Source organism: Pongo pygmaeus, chromosome X, assembly GCF_028885625.2.
Source record: "Pongo pygmaeus isolate AG05252 chromosome X, NHGRI_mPonPyg2-v2.0_pri, whole genome shotgun sequence".
Lineage (NCBI taxonomy): Eukaryota > Metazoa > Chordata > Mammalia > Primates > Hominidae > Pongo > Pongo pygmaeus.
Window position 1 is genome coordinate 115,432,268 of NC_072396.2, and position 19,507 is coordinate 115,451,774.

General features: G+C 36.7%; 1 protein-coding gene across 11 annotated transcripts in view; it reads left to right on the plus strand.

The window, feature by feature from the left end:
• Window positions 1–19,507, plus strand: part of PAK3 (p21 (RAC1) activated kinase 3) — a 303,836-nt gene that overhangs the window by 265,300 nt on the left and 19,029 nt on the right. For all 11 annotated transcript variants that reach the window (XM_054473196.2, XM_054473193.2, XM_054473182.2 and 8 more), the window contains 5 exons: window positions 2,209–2,257; window positions 2,592–2,704; window positions 4,405–4,522; window positions 5,949–6,048; window positions 6,549–6,745. In XM_054473196.2, the coding sequence (XP_054329171.1) occupies window positions 2,209–2,257; window positions 2,592–2,704; window positions 4,405–4,522; window positions 5,949–6,048; window positions 6,549–6,745 (577 nt within the window). The remainder of the gene's footprint in view (window positions 1–2,208; window positions 2,258–2,591; window positions 2,705–4,404; window positions 4,523–5,948; window positions 6,049–6,548; window positions 6,746–19,507) is intronic.

Below are 19,507 nucleotides of genomic sequence, written 5' to 3' on the forward strand. Positions count from 1 at the left end.
TAAGCCTCAAGCCTAAGAAATTTCTAGAATTATCAAATCCTGGTTTAGGTGGAACCTATTGATTAAGTGTGATTTTTCAGCCTAGTTCCAATCGATATTTAGAAATCCAAGCAGAGCGAGGAGGGTAGTAGAGTTGTAGATTATAAATCACAGAATTAAAGAACCTTGGAAATAAAGTACCTCATTTCCTGTACTTTAAAAGCAAGAGAGTCAGACAGACATGGGTTGTTAACTGTGTAACCTTGGACAGGTAGCCTCTCTGAGCCTCAGTTCATCATATGTAACATGGGAATAATAGCATCTGCCTTATAAAAATATGGTAAGGATTACATAAATTATCTAAAGTTCTTAGTGTAGTGTCTGACATATACAACATACTCAGTACATGTTTACTGTTATTGTGATACCTGTTTTCCATGTGAGGGGACTGAAACTCAGTGAAAGGAAGTAACTAGCTCAAAGTCACATAGCTTGATGATGTTAGGACAAATATTAGAACGCAGATCTCTACTAATAGTCAAATATGCCTTATACTACACACCGAGTTTACTCCCTGAGAGCCAGGTCATATACACTTCCTGGACCTGTGAGAAATATTTGGGCTAATCCAAGGAGAAGGGAAAAGAATGACAAGGAAGTGCCTAACATAAGAAAATAATTCCTGGACTCAGAAAACAAAACAGCAAGGATGAAATAGAGAACAAGAGAGAAATAATTACCAGAAAGTTTACAGAGCAATGTTGGAGCATTACAACGCGTAGTCAATCACAGGACTGATCTCTGTTCTAACTCCTTTATTCACTAAAAGCGAAATTGACTTTTTTTTCTTTTTCTTGATGGTGGTGGTGGAAGGTGGTTTAGAATGCATTTGTGAGTCATAGAAAGTTACTGTGAATTCAGCTTACTATACAATTTCTATTTGCAAAGCAAGGGAACCCCATAAATGAAGTTAGAATGGAAGCAAGAGTACTGCTAAGATATAAAGAATTATTATTCTTTAGATATAAAGAAATATAGCAAATGATATATAAAATGAAATATAGCAAATGATATTTCTTTTTATAGATAAAAAGAAATATAGATATAAAGAAATATACCAAATATTTATATCTAAATATTTTTTAGATATAAAGAAATATAGCAAATAGATATAAAGAAAAATCATTATTGATTTTTTTGAGACATGGACTGGCTCATTATTAATTTTTTTGAGACACCCAGGCTGGAGTGCAGTGGCACAATCACAGCTCACTGAAACCTCGACCTCCTGGGCTCAAGTGATCCTCCCATCTCAGCCTCCTGAAAAGCAGGGACTACAGGCATGTGCCACCACACCTGGCTAATTTTTAAATTTTTCATAGAGACTGGATCTCACTGTGGTGCCCAGGCTAGTCTCAAACTCCTGGGCTCAAGCAATTTTCCCGCCTCAGCCTCCCAAAGTTTTGGGGTTACAGGTGTAAGCCACTGCACCAGGCCCAGAAATGACAGATTTTAAAAGAATATTGGGCTGGAGTGACACCTCATACTAGAAGTTGTTGAGAAATTTAGTAAAAATAAGAAAACAATGGCTCAATAGTAAAGTCATGTTGCTATTGCTTCGTGTAGCTATAGTACAGTACAGCACTGAGAGAGATTGGTCTTTAGATGAAGATGGTCTTAAAAATTGGAAATATATGAAAAGAGCCACTCTGTTTCTATACTAAAAGGGAAGGTTAATTTATACTTGCCTAAGCAAAAGATGATATATTCTTTCCTAAACTATTCTTCAGTTTAATGAAAGGCCTGCAATGTTGGTTATTACAAGATTCAAGAAATATTTAGGGGATTCCAGGAGTTTCCTAAAAGAAGCAAGGCCATTTTGCTTAATTTATTACTGCATAGTGCATGACACTCAGACTGGTGCCAGAAAGTCTGACCGGAGTTCCTAGTCCACCACAAGGGATACATTGTGATTGTTTCAGGTGCATTTGCTGTATAAAAAGATTGTTCCAATATTGTACACTTAAAAATTTGTTAAGAGGGTAGATCTCCTGTGAAGTGCTTTTTTAAATCACAATAATAATTTTTTTAAAAGGTTGTTCCTTTTCTTACTTCATAATTTTGAGTTTGCTAATTTTCCTCCCCTCAAAATAATTACATTTTATTTTGAGTAAAATATATTGGTAACAGCTTGATTGCTTATTCTTTTGATAATTTTCACCTTCACAGGGCATCAGGCACTGTTTATACAGCACTAGACATTGCAACAGGACAAGAGGTAAGTGCTAACGTTCAATCCTGATTTTTATTTTCTTTTATTCATATTTATCAGTTATATTCTTTGATGGCAACTTTGCCTAAAAAAAAATGGGTAGCACTGGGTTGACATAGGTGTTTACTTCCTTGGTGCCCAAAGCCTCTGAAGTGAGTGGTTTACCCATGATTAACCAAAAAAAAAAAAAAAAAAAAAAAAGTTGGGGGCATGAGTTTGTGGCACAGGGAAAGAGCTTAGTAAATAAAGAATGTATGTTTCACTCTATGTCCCCTAAAATATGAATATTCATGTTTATTATAATGATTGTAATTCATTCTTATATTTAATTGCCATTCAGGTGGCCATAAAGCAGATGAACCTTCAACAGCAACCCAAGAAGGAATTAATTATTAATGAAATTCTGGTCATGAGGGAAAATAAGAACCCTAATATTGTTAATTATTTAGATAGGTAAGTGTTTTGTCTTATTATGTACTTATATTCTTTGTGGGATATCATTTTTTCTTGGCAAATTACTTTATTTGGGATTCGTTCATTTAACATTCTGCAAATATTTCTCAAATGCTACAGTGTAGTAGAGTATTAGATCTGTTGCTAAACTTGCACTCACTTAGCTTTGTCCACATATCAGACACTTGAAGAAACATTTTATGGTCTTGGTTGTAAACATAAGAAGTTTGTATAATTTCATTTTGAGAATCATAGCTCCATTTTGGCAGAAAATAGACCATTGCATATAGGAGGGAGTAGTGGTGTTTTAAACATTAAATCAAGTGTTTGTCTGGAGCCAGTACAATTTCTGGGAGTCTAAGTGAAGAAGGCTGACTACAATGGCCCTCTACAGTGGCTTTAATGGGTGCTTTGTGATTAACTGACAGTGAGGTCTAGGGAATTCAGACTTTAATCTCAAACCTTTTTCCTAAACCTGGTAATTAATGTCTCTTTATCAGTGGTATTAACAGTGTGTTATAAATAGGTATTTAAAGGCAGCACTAACTCTTCACTTGTGGTTAACATCTGTCCCATTCAATTTCAAAAAGAGTTTGTTTAGTACCACTGTGCTGTGTTCTCTGGAGGGGATACAAAGAAACTAAATCTAGGTCTTCAAACTCAATAAGCTTAAGATACTGTTTTCTGCTTTTTGGGCCAGGTAGACCAATGTTACAGAAGAAGGAAAAACTGGGAGGAAAAAAGAGGGTTAAATTTTACAGTCTTTTTTTTTTTTTTTTTTTTTTTTTTTACAGAGTCTTGCTCTGTTGCCCAGGCTAGAGTGCAGTGGCGTAATCTCAGCTCACTGCAACCTTTGCCTCCTAGGTTCAAGCAATTCTCCTGCCTCAGCCTCCCAAGTAGCTGGGATTACAGGCGTGTACCACCACGCCTGGCTAATTTTTTGTATTTTAGTAGAGACGGGGTTTCGCCATGTTGGCCAGGCTGGTCTCAAACTCTGGCCTCAGGTGATCCACCCACCTTGGCCTCCCAAAGTGCTGGGATTACAGGCGCGAGCCACTCCACCCGGCTGCAAATTTTACAGTCTTGATCAGTGTCTCCTAAAGTGTAACTTAGGAGCCACCTGCAACAGAGTAACCTAAAGTCGTTCCGTGTTTGTAATTTTGCAAAAAAAAAAACAAAAACAAAAACAAAAAAAAACAATGCATTTGCACTTGTAAAAAATTCAGAATTCTAGGCTGCTTTCCATAAATAATAAGATGAGGACTGTGAATTTTTGGTTTTAACAAGCTTTCCAGGTGAATTTTATGGACACCACAGTTTGAACACCACTGGATAGAAAATCTTGCTTCACATTGATATGGGTCTTAGGGCAGGGTGGGAACATTGGTTTCATTCCATTTCCTATAATTCATCTTTCTTGATAAGCAAGGTTTCAGAGAGACCTGATTGTACTGCTAAAGTGCCTTCAGATAGTGTCAGGTGATTTGAATAACCTCATGCTCTCTTTGCCTGAATTATAGGGCTCTGGTGACCCTTGGCTCCATATTATGATCACTTGGTGTATGTCCCTCAATACCTTCTCAAAGGTGATGGGCATAGCACAACTCAGAGTTGACTTCTATCAGAACTGAGGCCTGGGAATATCAGAGTCGCCAGTTTTTTAGCGTCATAAGGCAAAGTCTTTTCTTTTCTTGTTATAGCTACTTGGTGGGTGATGAACTATGGGTAGTCATGGAATACTTGGCTGGTGGCTCTCTGACTGATGTGGTCACGGAGACCTGTATGGATGAAGGACAGATAGCAGCTGTCTGCAGAGAGGTAAGCAAATAGAGCATTTCTAGCTGAGAAGAACACCGAAATTGGCAGTTCTTCATTTCTGATTATTCAGAATGTTTGTATCATCAAAGTAACAACAGTAGAACTTTTCCACTGAAAACAATTGGAAAGGCCAACTTCAATTTAAATTCTGTCCTGATAGCACTCCCCAGCATCACCCTTCTGAGCCCCTTGTTTATTTTAGCTGCCTTTTGTGAATCTTTTAGTTCCATTATGCCATTCGTGAGGTGCCATACCTAAACCCACATGCTGTAGTTTCCGTGAACATGGGAACCAGTGATATTGGCATAGCACTTCTTTTTAATTTGGGGAAGTTTTTACATGATACTTATTTTATCCTGCGTGTGTAATATGAGCCATGTAAAATAAATTATATTTTCATCATTTTTAGAAGGCAATTTAAACAAGGTCCTCCCTCAGGCCAGAAAGCAGTTGCTTTCACAGTACAATCTGAACTTCCCTTACAGCCCCCAAGTGGGCCTGACGGTCTGTCTCTTTTCCAGTAAGTGTCATACTCCTAAGGGGTTTCAAACTAAATTAAAGAGATGTTATTATATTTATTTTGTTGAATATTAAAAAACACACACACTTTTTACTGGAGTCTCATCTTAGGCATTATAATCTGTCCCATTTATTGTGGTGAGGTTTTCTATCAACAAAAGTAGGAACTCTGACTCACTGAAACTTGAAAACCAATGATAGAAAAACAAAACTAAGTGATATCAGCTAATCTTTGCTTGTTTTTTTTTATAAGTTGTTCACTTAAATTTCCTCCTTCCTTGCTCTCCTCTCATTATCATTTCCCCCACCCCACATATCCACCAAACATACATGTTTTCTATTCATGCAATAAATCAAACTTACTACCCTGAGCCTGTGGTTTCCTTCTTCCAGCATTACACTGCAAAGGCATTTCCAAACAAGTGCCTATAGTTACTTCATAGCCTAGAAGTGGTTCCCAAACCTGACTACCCATTAGAAATAGTTTGGGGCACTTGTTTTAAATGCAGATTCCTGGGTTTCACGCCAGAACTTCTGAATCAAATCATGCCATGTACAATGAAGCTTACCACAGCTATAGAAGACCAAGCTGAATCCTCCAAATAACTGGGCCAAAGTATATTAATTGGTTAGTTTGGCTGTATTATTGATTGGTGCTATTTATCACATTATCATTCTTCATGTCCTAGTCTGATGTGTCAGCCATCATACTTAGCATGTATAATGCTAAGTGGCATCATTGATGTAAATGGTAATGTGACTTTAAAGTGGTGTTGTTAAAGCATTCAGTAATCGATTTCACTTGACAATATAAAGTTATATCCCTGCCCAAAATTTATCTATAAATAAAACTTAGTATTAAAAATTATTTGTGATATAATTAGAACTTTTTTTTCTGATTTAATAGTGCCTGCAAGCTTTGGATTTCTTGCACTCAAACCAGGTGATCCATAGAGATATAAAGAGTGACAATATTCTTCTCGGGATGGATGGCTCTGTTAAATTGAGTAGGTATTTTGGTTCAGGTGGTGTTAGAGTATCAGGGAATTTCTGTTCTTTTATTGTATATCTTAAGAAGATAATGGTTACTGAAAGTGATTTATTTGAAAGAAGTTACAGCCCAGTTTGAAGTAAATAATTTTCCTAACACTGTTCCTGAATATTGTGACCACATTTTTTGGATTTAATATTTCAGAATTTCTAGTGACTTATGGAATGAATAAATGACAAATACCTAATTAGGAAACTGAAAAATTCTGTAAGTTTGAGAAAACAGTGATGAGGGGGAATTAGTTTGAAGTCTATTAAAAATGACATCACGTTAGTCAATTATTTCAGACCTTCTTAAAATCAGGACCAGCTGAGACATCAGTTAACAAAAAGGTATGAGCTAGGCAGTTGTGGAAACTCAGTGTGTAGCAAAGGAAGGTACAGCCATATCTGTAAGTGATATATTGTAAAAGGACAATAATTTGGGCTTATTTTAACTGGCTTTTCTTCTCTGCAGCTGACTTTGGGTTCTGTGCCCAGATCACTCCTGAGCAAAGTAAACGAAGCACTATGGTGGGAACCCCATATTGGATGGCACCTGAGGTGGTGACTCGAAAAGCTTATGGTCCGAAAGTTGATATCTGGTCTCTGGGAATTATGGCAATTGAAATGGTGGAAGGTGAACCCCCTTACCTTAATGAAAATCCACTCAGGGTAAGTCAAAGGAGAAGTCAGTTACTTTATTCCTAGGAAAGAAGAAAGGCCAAATATCATTTCTGGCTTCCACCAAAAGTGACCAGAATTGGCTCTTTTCTGAGACCAGTAACATAGAAGCACCAAGTTATAATTTTCAAATTTACTGTAAGCTTTTTAAAGTTTATCTTACAATGTCTCCACAGTTTTCCTTGTCTTTTTCTTTCTTTCTTTTTTTTTGGAGAAAGAGTAACTACCCTTTTTTTCTCTTTTTCTCACTTAATTCTTTTTTCTTTCCAACTTTCATTTTAGGTGCAGGGGGTACATATGCAGGTTTATTACATAGGTAAATTCCATGTTGTTGGAGTTGGTGTACAGATTATTTCATCTCCCAGATAATGAATGTAGTACCCAATAGGTAGTTTTTAGGTCCTCAGACTCCTCCCACCCTCCACTCTCAAGTAGGCCCCAGTGTCAATTGTTCCCTTCTTTGAGTCTGTGTGTACTCAATGTTTAGCTCCCACTTATGAGTGAACATGCAACATTTGGTTTTCTGTTTCTACATTAATTTGCTTAGAATAATGGCCTCCAGCTGCATCCATGTTGCTGCAAAGGACATGATTTCATTCTTTTTTATGGTTACATAATATTCTATGTTGTATATGTTCCACATTTTCGTTATCCAATCCACTGTTGATGGCCATCTAAATTAACTCCATGTCTTTGCTACTGTGAATAGTGCTGTGATGAACATACACGTGTGTATGTCTTTATTGAAGGACAATTTATATTCCTTTGATTATATACCCAGTAATGGGATTGCTGAGTTGAATGATTTATATTCCTTTGGGTATATACCCAGTAATGGGATTGCTGAGTTAAATGATTTATATTCCTTTGGGTATATACCCAGTAATGGGATTGCTGACTTGAATGATAACTCTAAGTTCTTTGAGAAATCTCCAAACTGCTTTTTACAGTGGCTGAACTAATTTACATTCCCTCCAGCAGTGTATAAGTATTCCCTTTTCTCCTGAACCTCGCCAGCATCTGTTATTTTTTGACTTTTTTTTTTTGAGACAGAGTCTTGCTTTGTTGCCCAGTCTGGAGTGCAATGGCGTGATCATGATCTTGGCTCACTGCAACCTCCGCCTGCTAGGTTCAAGTGATTAGTGCCTCAGCCTCCCAAGTAGATGGGATTAGAGGCACGAACCACCATGCCTGGTTAATTTTTTATATTTTTGGTAAAGAAGGGCTTCACCATGTTGGCCAGGCTGGCCTCAAACTCCTGGCCTCAAGTGATTGACTTGCCTTGGCCTCCCAAAGTGCTCGGATTACAGGCATGAGCCACCACACCTAGCCCCTTTTTGACTTTTTAATAATAACCATTCTGACTTGTGTAAGATGGTATTCATTGTGGTTTTGATTTGCATTACTCTGATGATTAATGATGTGGAGCGTTTTTTCATATGCTTGTTGGGCACATGTATGTCTTCTTTTCAGAAGTGTCTGTTCATGTCTTTTGTCCATTTTTTTTTTTTTTTTTAGTTTTTCTTTTTTTTTTTTTATTTTTTTATTTTTATTTTTTTCTTTTATTATTATTATTATACTTTAGCTTTTATGATACATGTGCGCAATGTGCAGGTAAGTTACATATGTATACATGTGCCATGCTGGTGCGCTGCACCCACCAACTCGTCATCTAGCATTAGGTATATCTCCCAATGCTATCCCTCCCCCCTCCCCCCACCCCACAACAGTCCCCTGCTATAAAGACACATGCACACGTATGTTTATTGCGGCATTATTCACAATAGCAAAGACTTGGAACCAACCCAAATGTCCAACAATGATAGACTGGATTAAGAAAATGTGGCACATATACACCATGGAATACTATGCAGCCATAAAAAATGATGAGTTCACGTCCTTTGTAGGGACATGGATGAAATTGGAAATCATCATTCTCAGTAAACTATCGCAAGAACAAAAAACCAAACACCGCATATTTTGTCCATTTTTTTAATGGGGTTGTTTGATTTTTGCTTATTAATTAAGTTCCTTATAGAGGCTGGATATTAGATCTTCGTCAGATGCATAGTTTGCAAATATTTTCTCCCTTTCTGTAGGTTGTGTCTACTTACACTATTGATAGTTTCTTTTGCTGTGCAGAAGCTCTTCAGTTAAATGAAGTTCCATGTGTCAATTTCTGTTTTTGTTGAAATTGCTTTTGGAGTCTTCATCATGAAATCTTTGCCACGGCCCATGTCCAGAATGGTATTTCCTAGATTTTCTTCTAGGGTTTTTATAGCTTTAGGTTTTGCATTTAAGTATTTAATCCATCTTGAGTTGATTTTTGCATGAGATGAAAGGAAAGGATCCAATTTCAATCTTCTGCAAATGGCTAGCTAGTTATCCCAGCACCATTTATTGAATAGGTAGTCCTTTCCCCACTGTTTATTATTGTTGACTTTGTCAAAAATCAGGTGGTTGTGGGTGTGTGACTTTATTTCTGGGTTCTCTCACCTGTCCTATTCATCTATGTGTCTATTTTTGTACCAGTGCCATGCTGTTTTGGTTACTGTAGGCTTGTAGTATAGTTTAAAGTCAGGTAATATGATGCCTCCATCTTTGTTGTTTTTGCTTGGGATTGCTTTGTCTATTGGGGCTTTTTTGGTTCCACGTGAATTTTAGAATAGTTTATTCTAATTCTGTGAAAAATGTCATTGGTAATTTGATATGGACAGTATTGAATCTGTACATTACTTTGGGCAGTATGGCCATGTTAAAAATAATGATTCTTCCTATCCAAGAGCATGGAAATTTTTTCTATTTGTTTTTGTCATCTCCGGTTTCTTTCATCAGTGTTTTGTAATTCTTGTTGTAGAGATCTTTCACCTTCCTAGTTAGCTGTATTCCTAGGTATTTTATTTTTTAGGGCTGTTGTGAATGGGATTGTGCTATTGATTTAGCTCTTAACTGGACGTTGTTGGTGTATAGAAATGCTACTAAGTTTTTTAGCATTGATTTTGTATCCTGAAACTTTGCTGAAGTTGTTTGTTAGATTTAGAAGCCTTTGGTTTTCTAGGTATAGAATCATATCATCTGGGAAGAGAGATAGTTTGATTTCTTCTCTTCCTATTTGGATGCCTTTTATTTCCTTCTCTTGCCTGATTACTCTGGCTAGGACTTCTAACATTTTTCTAACATGCTTTGATTGTATTTTTAATGACAAGGGTCTTTAAGATTCCTTAGTATAGCTTTCTAATGTAAAATACATGTAGCTTTTTTTTTAAGTGAGATGTGGGGAGAAAGTACTTTTATTACATGACATGGTTAAATGATCAATCTAAAAAACACTTGCTTTATAATTACTTTAACAAAGTAAATAAATGCCTTTCCAGAACAGCTGTAATTTTTAAATTGGATTTTCCTTCATTATCAGTAATGATTTATTGATTAACAACAGCTTGGTGGGTATTGAGTGGAACACAGAGATAGACATAGTGCCAACCTGGTGAAATCACAAACTTAATTAGATTGTCAAGTAGAAAATGATTGGAAACAGTTTCCGTTTGGTAACTCACTTTGCTACCACAAAATCAGAGATTTGATCTTCACGTGATCTTGTTATCCCTGCAAAGAGAAAAACTTCATTTCACAACCTAATCCTATCATCTTATTGCGGAGATGTGCTGTTGATCATGAGGAGGAAAGGAAAGAGGTACGAAAGAAATGCTTACTCAGTGCAGAAGTGAGCAATAGGTATTTTGTTGTGTATAGCCCAACCGTGAGCTATTAATAGAAGCTGTGTTTTGTGTACATAACAGGCATCACATTGTTTAAAAAAGAAAATATGCACAGATTCAAATTCTACTCTCAAAGTTCATGCACAGTGCTAGTGTCATAGGCATCTTGTATATTGCCTGCATCATTACCACTAGGAGTCTAAAATTGAATTGTACCCTTGGTATGCCAAAAAAAACCATTGTTCTTAGTAAATGGTTAAGTGTTTTCATATAAAGCTTGCAAAATCCATATTCAAACCAAATATATGCGGCTTTCTATGCATGTAAAGAGACCTATAAACTAACTGTCTAGTTGTTTTTGCAGTTAAACATTTTGTATTTGGGAGCTGCATTCCCTATATATGGAGAGGAGGACAGCTTCCTCCTGGCTTTCTCCTAACTCCTCTCTGGTACTTGGCCTCTTGTTTTATTCCCTGTGCTGATTAGAAAACAACAGATATGAGGGAATGCCCTAATGAATGCTATAGGCTATTTCTCTGATCTCATGCAACAATCTGGAAATGAGATGTGCACATTGATTAGCTGCCTTCAGGGCTGAGTGGAAAAGAAGGGGCATTTTCCCACCGTTTGTGGGTTAGCCCTCCATGGATTTAATCAAGTCCACCCCTGGCCTATGGTCCAGCGCATCAGGATAATTACATGGGCTTTTCCTTATTGTTTAACCACCTTCACCCATTAAGAAATCGCAGTGAAAGAACACATCAGACCTCTTGTTTCTATGGATTTCCTCCCCTAAGTCTTTGGAGTTTGGAGGCACTAAATGGATTATGGCTATTTTGCTTTCTGCCTTCTAATGAGTAATTTACAGCCTGCAAATTTTAAGGATTAAACAAATGGCTCTGTAAAACAACTAGTCTCGGTAATGGATTTATTACCTTCTTCAATTCCCCAATTACAATTGATCTCTCTTTAGCTAGGCTGCTAATTATTAGAAAAAGGAAACAAGTTTTAATCTTTATAGGCATCTTCTAGCCTAGGATTAGAACTCACAATTAACAGCTTGTATCTTAGATGCCACCACCTGATATCTAAACAAGTACTTGCAGATTAACAAACCACAAGGTTCAGGAAGCCTACATTAAGTCTGCAACAAAAAGACCTGTCAGAAAGACCACCCTGTTGAATTCTACTGATAAGGATTTACTCTAACTTTGCTAATTACTCTCTGTATGTGTGATAAACCTTCAATTAATCAATCAACAAGCCCACATAGAGCTAGCCCTATTCTAATTTTGTCTCTTCTAGGCATCAGGTGTACTTTTTTGGTTTTGATTTCAAATATGTTTTCCTAATGTTCTCTTGAAGGAAACACAATGTCTCAGGCTATATGCCCTTATTTGGAATCTTTAAAATGTAGTCGCTGAAACCATGGGGAGATTGGAGAGAAAAAAGATCTAACATGAGCCTATAGGGAGCAGCGATTTCTTGGATCCTGGTGCCCAGGCCATATGTGGGGAAATAGAAAATAATCCAGAGCTTTAAGAGGAGTATAAAAGAGTGCCAGATTAGTCCTTTCTTTAATATCCTTCCAACACTACAACCCATCCACTATTGTGTGCTTTGAGGTGGAAAGAGGTAGAAGGAAGGAAGTGAAATAAGTGGAAGAAAGACAGAGTAGTAGAGTACAGAGTAGCATGTTGATGTGAAAAATTTTGGTCCTGTAGTCAGGCAGATCTGGGTGTGTCCTGGCTCTACAACCTGCAAGTTCTGTGACTTTCTGCAAGTTACTTAAAACCTTTCTAAGCCTGCTTCCTATCTGTAAAATGAGAACTATGTCTATCTTACAGAGTTAGCATGAAAACTAAATGAATAATATATGTAAATCACCTACCACAGTGTCCAGTTCATTGTAGGAAAAAAATATATATATTTATTTATATGTATGAAACGTATATATGGATAGTAAAGTAGTAAGATAGGAAAAACAGAGAAAGGATGTTTAGAGGGTTTTTTTTACCCACTCATGAAGGGAGGTTGGATTCAGCACTCTCTAAGAACATATCCTTCATGAGAGTGGCACACCCATCTACTCAAGGAATGGAGGGTTTTGCACAGTTCGGTACAATTACCATGAACAGGTAACACTGAACAGAAGTTCAAGGTGAAGTCTGGGGCTATACATTTCAAGGTCATTTATGTTTCACTGTGAGTTTTTCTGTGTCTCTGTTGTATCAGTTCCAGCTGAGCAGACCCTTTATGAATATTGCCTATTAACATATTATTGATGCAATGAATTAACTACTTTTCCCCTTAGTTAGAAAGTGGCTGAGATTTTTTAATGTAAATTTTGCTATACTAATTGACCTAATTTGTTCATAAAATGCCTTTTAAAGGTCAGAGAGTTATTAATTGTACTGATGTTATAAGGCTGGTACCCTTCCAGAGAGAGAGGACACAAGCTTCTTACTGTCCCCCACTGCCTGAAATCTTTGTACTCAACATAATTGGCCTTGGACATGTTGTTCTGTGACCTATAGACAGTTTTAGTGCAGCCTCCAATAATTAAGTACCTTGTTCCTTCTCTTTGCCAAAGTGACTGGGGTTAAAAATCTAACTTTCCCTGTGGATATACAAATCAAATGTTACTGTTCTGCTGATATCATCAACTTTTTTGTTAATTGAAGGCTTTAAACAACTGTTATTATAATAACCTGATGCTAAGTAAGGAGACACAATCATTTTTGTCAAACAAAACTTTGGTCTATTTCCTCAGCACCCAGAGTGTGCCCCTTTATTAACTTTGCTTTTACATGTAATGGGGCTATTCTTATCAACAGGTTTTGATGGAATTTGTTATTTGTGAAATGTAAAAAAATGACGTCCACTTGAAGTCCCTACTAGACTCTTTGAAACACCTTTTATGGTAATGTTCCAAATCTTTATCCAAGTTAAAATAGATTTTAAGTGTTCTCTTTCTACCCCTTACTTGAAACATCTGTGAAGCTGTATCGAAGACTGGATCGCTGGAAGACAGTTATTGGTATTACTGCTAAAAACAATATGTAGTATAGTATGTGAACCACAGATCCTATATCAGTGGATCTCCTTGGTTGCACATTGGAGTCATCTGTGGAGCTTTAAGAACCAGTGATTCTAGGCCCCCATCCTCAGGGAAAAATGGCAATCAGGAAATGTCAAATATCAATGTGGCAAGCCCTTTATAGAACACTGTCCAGCCTGGACAACAATTCGTCATCACCCCTCTTTGAACATGGTCGTCCAACCAAAAAATAACTATCATTTTACTCACATTTATCCATTTTGTCTAAAAACTTATGAGTAATACTATAAAAGCCTAACTGAAGTCCTGATGTGCTTTATGTCATTCTCTGATTTACCAGTTGAGTAGCACTATCCAAAAAGAGATGACATTAGTTCAGCAGATGCCTCCATGATATGCTATTTTGCAATTTTGCTTCTTCTGAAAATGGAGTTCATCATTAAAATGCGCTGGCTGCTGACCGAGTAGCTAGCATATATTAGTGCATAATAAACCCGTCAGTCTGACTACTCATGATTAGGAGTGCATTACCTATATGGCAAGGGAGAAAGGAGGACAGAAATCTAAAATCAGACCTCTTATCTACACTAGTAGGCTTCCCACTTCCCTTTTCCTCCACTTAAAGCACTACAGAAACGTTAATTGTTCTTATTTCTTCTTGTGGGAACAGGGAAATTATAATTGGCTTATATGGCTAGAGAAGAGAGTTAAGCAGAATAAGAGAATCTCTAGTAACTGAAAAGCAACTAAAGGCTAAACTGTTTCTAGATCCCTCCAAGCACTGGGACTTTGCTGTGGATTGGAATGTCTGGGTTTGATGGCGCGTGCTCATTTGGAATTAAAGTCAGACATAAACTTCCTGAGTGCCAGAGAAGCAAGCATACTTTGCTAGCACTCAGTCAATATTGTTTTGAATGTATTTCAGGAAGAGCTGGGAGCATTCCCTTCATTTTCCATAAGCCACGATGGAACAGCAAGGTTTATTGATGGTTTGTTGACACTCCTCCTATTTTGAGGGCAAACCTATGCCTAAAAGGAGGGGGAAGTTGGGATCACTACAACTAAAATAATTACAGAAGAATAACAGGGTTCCTTTTTAATCAGAAAAAAATATTGCCTGTCAAAAGATAGACAGCTCTTAAGAATCATTGTTTGTTAGGAATTCAGCATAGGAAAATGGGACTTAGCCATAGGAAAGCTGCAAATCTCATTTAGAATGTAATTCAGAAGCAGACAGCTCAAACTGGTGAATTATGACCCAGAAAACAGCCAAAGGAGAAATTGATTCCATAGCAAACTAAAATCCACCAAGAGAAAATGAGAGAAAGAAAGTTTATGCTACTATCATGTTATAATTTCTCAGAATCCGTATAGCATGGCTTGGGAGTGAAACAAGGATGCATATGCTGATTGCCCTAATAGGTACCATACCTATAACTAAGTAGCTAAGTCCCTCCAGATCAAAGTTAATTCTAAAGAGACAAATCATGGAGTGTGATGATAGGCATTTGCGCACTGAAATGCCCATGCATGTGTTTTATCCTGTGGCTTTTGAAATCTGTGTTTTTGCCAATGAAGAATTACTTTACCAAGAAAGTTGGAGTTCTCTTAATAATTAAGATAATTTCTGACCTTTATTGTCATTTTGATTGATACCTTTTCCAACCGGGTTGCAACATCATTGTAGAAAACCCTTTGCATTCTAATAAAACAGTACTCTGAGGTGTCTTAGATAAGACGTTCTGCAGAGAAAGTTAAATCAATTAAGGCAGCGTAAGAATTGTAGCTGGGAGAGTCAGAGTTCTAACATTATCCCAGTAATCAAACTGACGTTTCTGTTGAGCTTTTTTCTTTATTTTTCTTTTCTTCTTTCCTTTGCTTTGTGTTTTTTTGTTTGTTTGTTTGTTTGTTTGTTTTTTTGGTAAAGAATTACCCTCATGCTCAGATGGCAAAGTTCATCGGCCCTTTTTTTTTTTTTTTTTTATCTAGGAGGGGCCAATGACTGTAAGAGATCTAGACAAGGAACTTTCTAGTGTCTCTACCAACTGTTTACATTATGCGGGCTAAAGAGTGAATTGTATTCCGATGTCTGTCAGTCAAGAAATCCATAACCTTGTGCAGGTTTCTTCTTGCTGAGCCTACATTTCCTTATTGCTTCAAAAGAGTGGAATTTCACTAGATTTTTATTTACCAGTAGGCTCCACAATGCCCTAGAATACCATAGAGTTCCTTGAGGGTATTGAAGGAGCCAAGAGGGAGGTAACCAGGGTAGGGCTCTTGGTTCCACCAGAATAGTTCCTTTTTAATTCCTTTTCTGCCTTGTGCCATCACATGAGATTTACTTAAATAAGGCTAAAAACTCGTGAGTCCCTTACTCTGATTCTGTGTCCTTTAGCTGTACACAGGCTACAGCCTTCCCCAACTCTGCCAAAAGGGCCATGTTTTGTGTGTTGTCTCTATGAGTCTCTATGAGTACTTTCAGAGGAGTGGTATTCAGAAAGCAGCTTGGAGACATTTATCTCATCATCTCTGGAGTAAATCTGTATCCCACAGAATGGAAAAATCCTCCTTTTCCCACCAAGCAAAGACACTTGATCATGATGTGAAACATACTGTATATGAGACTTGGTAACCTCATTCTGATAATAATCTTGGGAAGAAGCCAGTGAAGAACACTACAGTAATAAAGCTATTGCAGGGACACAAGATTCCTCACTCTGGAGTATTATTAAAAGAATTGTATATTATTATGTACGGACCTGTTCAGCTGATTAACTGCATATAAAAATAGAAGTTGAAATCAGTTTATGTGAGTAGTAATGCATGTTTCACAGATCATATCACAGTCAGCCTGTTTTAATCCTAATATGGTAATTTGGAAAAGCCCAAAAGAATAAGAGTGCTAGTCCCTTCTTGCACTAATATTCTGAAATGAAACATGAACAAATGTATATTATTAAATATTACCTTAGGACTAGAAATTTGTTGTGTGTTAAAGAGAAAATGGGAGGTGAGGAAGTTGATATACCAAGTATACACAATATTTTGAGAAGTTTTGTGGGAAAAGGACCAGGAGCAATGGAGCAGTCGCAGAATGGGACCTAGGATCCAGGTCCCCTTGGTCTCCCAGATTATCTAGCCCTTATCTATCTTCATTTCTCTTTGTCCTCATTCCACCAGCGATATTCTCCTCCAATTGTCTTTTGGCCCCTGTTTTTGCCCTAAAGTTTTGTTTTGTTTCCTCTGCTTCTCACAGCTTCTTGCCTCTACCTTTTGCACCATTTTGCTTTCCTTGCTTTCCTAGCTCTGTACCTACCCACATCCCTACTTCCAAATGCCCTATAGTTCCAAACCTTGGGTACTGCTTTGAGTGCCCAGGGTTGCTTCATAAGCACAAGTAGCCCCCTCTGCAATTCTTAGCAAGCATTATTAGTTCTGAGAATGAGCACACATATTGTTGGAGTTATCTGTAATTTATTTTATGGCATTGGTCAGTCCTTTGTGCTTGAAAGGAGCACATTTAAGCTAGGCTAACAGCCAGTGAGTCAGCCCTACCTAATTACCTTTTACTATCAACCTATAAGGGGACAGATCTATAATAGGTTCATTTTAAATAGCCTTTTAAGGATTAAACAACAAAACAATAACAATTGTCCCTCATAATTTGGTGACCAGTGAGAACTTCTATGTAAGACAGGTAGGAAGCTAAATTAGACCACATTGCTCATTCAGCTATCACACTGAAGTGCTGGGTTGAGTAAGCCCAAGTATGGAATACAATGTTCATTATAATGTGATGATTTCTTTTTGTATATTTGGCCCCCATTACTCTCTTCTAAAAAAGACATGGCAGACACTTTCATGATATCCATAAACACATCAGAGGCAGCAATATACTCTGACTTTTAAACTGTGAAATCCCAGGTCACGAGTAAACTAAGTCATAAGGTGTTAAGTCACTTGTTGGCAAATATCTCTCATAAAACACTCAAAGTTAGTTGGAAATTCTAAAATGACAAAAGAATCAGATTAGGAGTCAGTTGCAGGCAACAACCAGCTGCATATGAACCTTCAATATAGATAGATATATGTGTGTGTGTGTGTGTGTGTATATATATACATATACATATATGTGTGTATATGTACATATACATATATGTGTGTATATGTACATATACATATGTGTGTATATGTACATATACATATGTGTATATATACATATACATATACATATGTGTATATATACGTATACATATGTGTATATATACGTATACATATGTTTGTATATATACGTATACATATGTTTGTATATATACGTATACATATGTTTGTATATATACGTATACATATGTGTATATATACGTATACATATGTGTATATATACGTATACATATGTGTATATATACGTATACATATGTGTGTATATATACGTATACATATGTGTGTATATACGTATACATATGTGTGTATATATACGTATACATATGTGTGTATATACGTATACATATGTGTGTATATATACGTATACATATGTGTGTATATATACGTATACATATGTGTGTATATATACGTATACATATGTGTGTATATATACGTATACATGTGTGTATATATACGTATACATATGTGTGTATATATATACGTATACATATGTGTGTATATATACGTATACATATGTGTGTATATATACGTATACATATGTGTGTATATATACGTATACACATATGTGTGTATATATACGTATACACATATGTGTGTATATATACGTATACACATATGTGTGTATATACATATACATATTTACATATATATGTGTGTATATATACATATTTACATATATATGTGTGTATATATACATATACATATATGTGTGTATATATATACATATACGTATACATATACACATACACACACATACATATATATACACACACACAGTTGAGCCTCTGATCCACGGGTGTGAAATCCATGGATTCAACCAACCACAAATCAAAAGTGTTTTTTTAAATGATGGTTTCATTGTATTAAACATGTACAGACTTTTTCTTGTAGTTATTCCCAAAACAATACAGTATGACAGCTACAGTCATGTGCTGCATAACAATGTTTTGGTTAATGATGGACTGAATATACAGTGGTGGTTCCATAAGGTTATAATGGAGCTGAAAAATTTCTATCACCTAATGATGTCATAATGTTCTAATTCAATGCATTACTTACATGTTTGTAGTGATGATGGTATAAACAAACCTACTCCTCAAGAAGAGCCTCAGGCAGATCCTTCAGGAAGTATTTGCAAGCAAGGTATTGTTATCCTAGGAGGTGACAGCTCCATGTAAGTTATTGCCCCTAAAGTCCTTCTAGTTGGACAAGATATGGAGAGGGGACAACAGTGGTATTGATGATCCTGACGCTGTCTAGGCCTAGGCTAATGTGTCTGTTTGTTTCTTAGATTTTTGGGAGGTTTTGTTTTGTTTTGTTTTGAGACAGAGTCTCACTTTGTTACCCAGGCTGGAGTGCAGTTGTGCCATCTCGGCTCACTGCAACCTCCAACCCCCAGGTTCAAGCAATTCTCATGTCCCAGCCTCCCAAGTAGCTGAGATGGCAGGTGCCTGTCACCACACTCAGCTAATTTTTGTATTTGTAGTGGAGACGAGGTTTCCCCATGTGGCCCAGGCTGGTCTCAAACTCCTGACCTCAGGTGATCCGCCCGCCTCGGCTCCCAAAGTGCTGGGATTACAGGCGTAAGCCACCATGCCCAGCCTGTTTGTGTCTTAGTTTTTAACAAAAAAGTTTAAAATGAAAAAAGGAAAACATTTTTAAGATAGAAAATGTTTATAGTCTATAGGATAAGGATATTTAAAAAATATTTTTGTACAGTTGTATAATGTGTTTTAAACTGTTATAAAGGAGTCAAAAAGTTGAAAAAATAAGTTTATAAATTTAAAAAGTTACAGCAAGCTAAAGTTAATT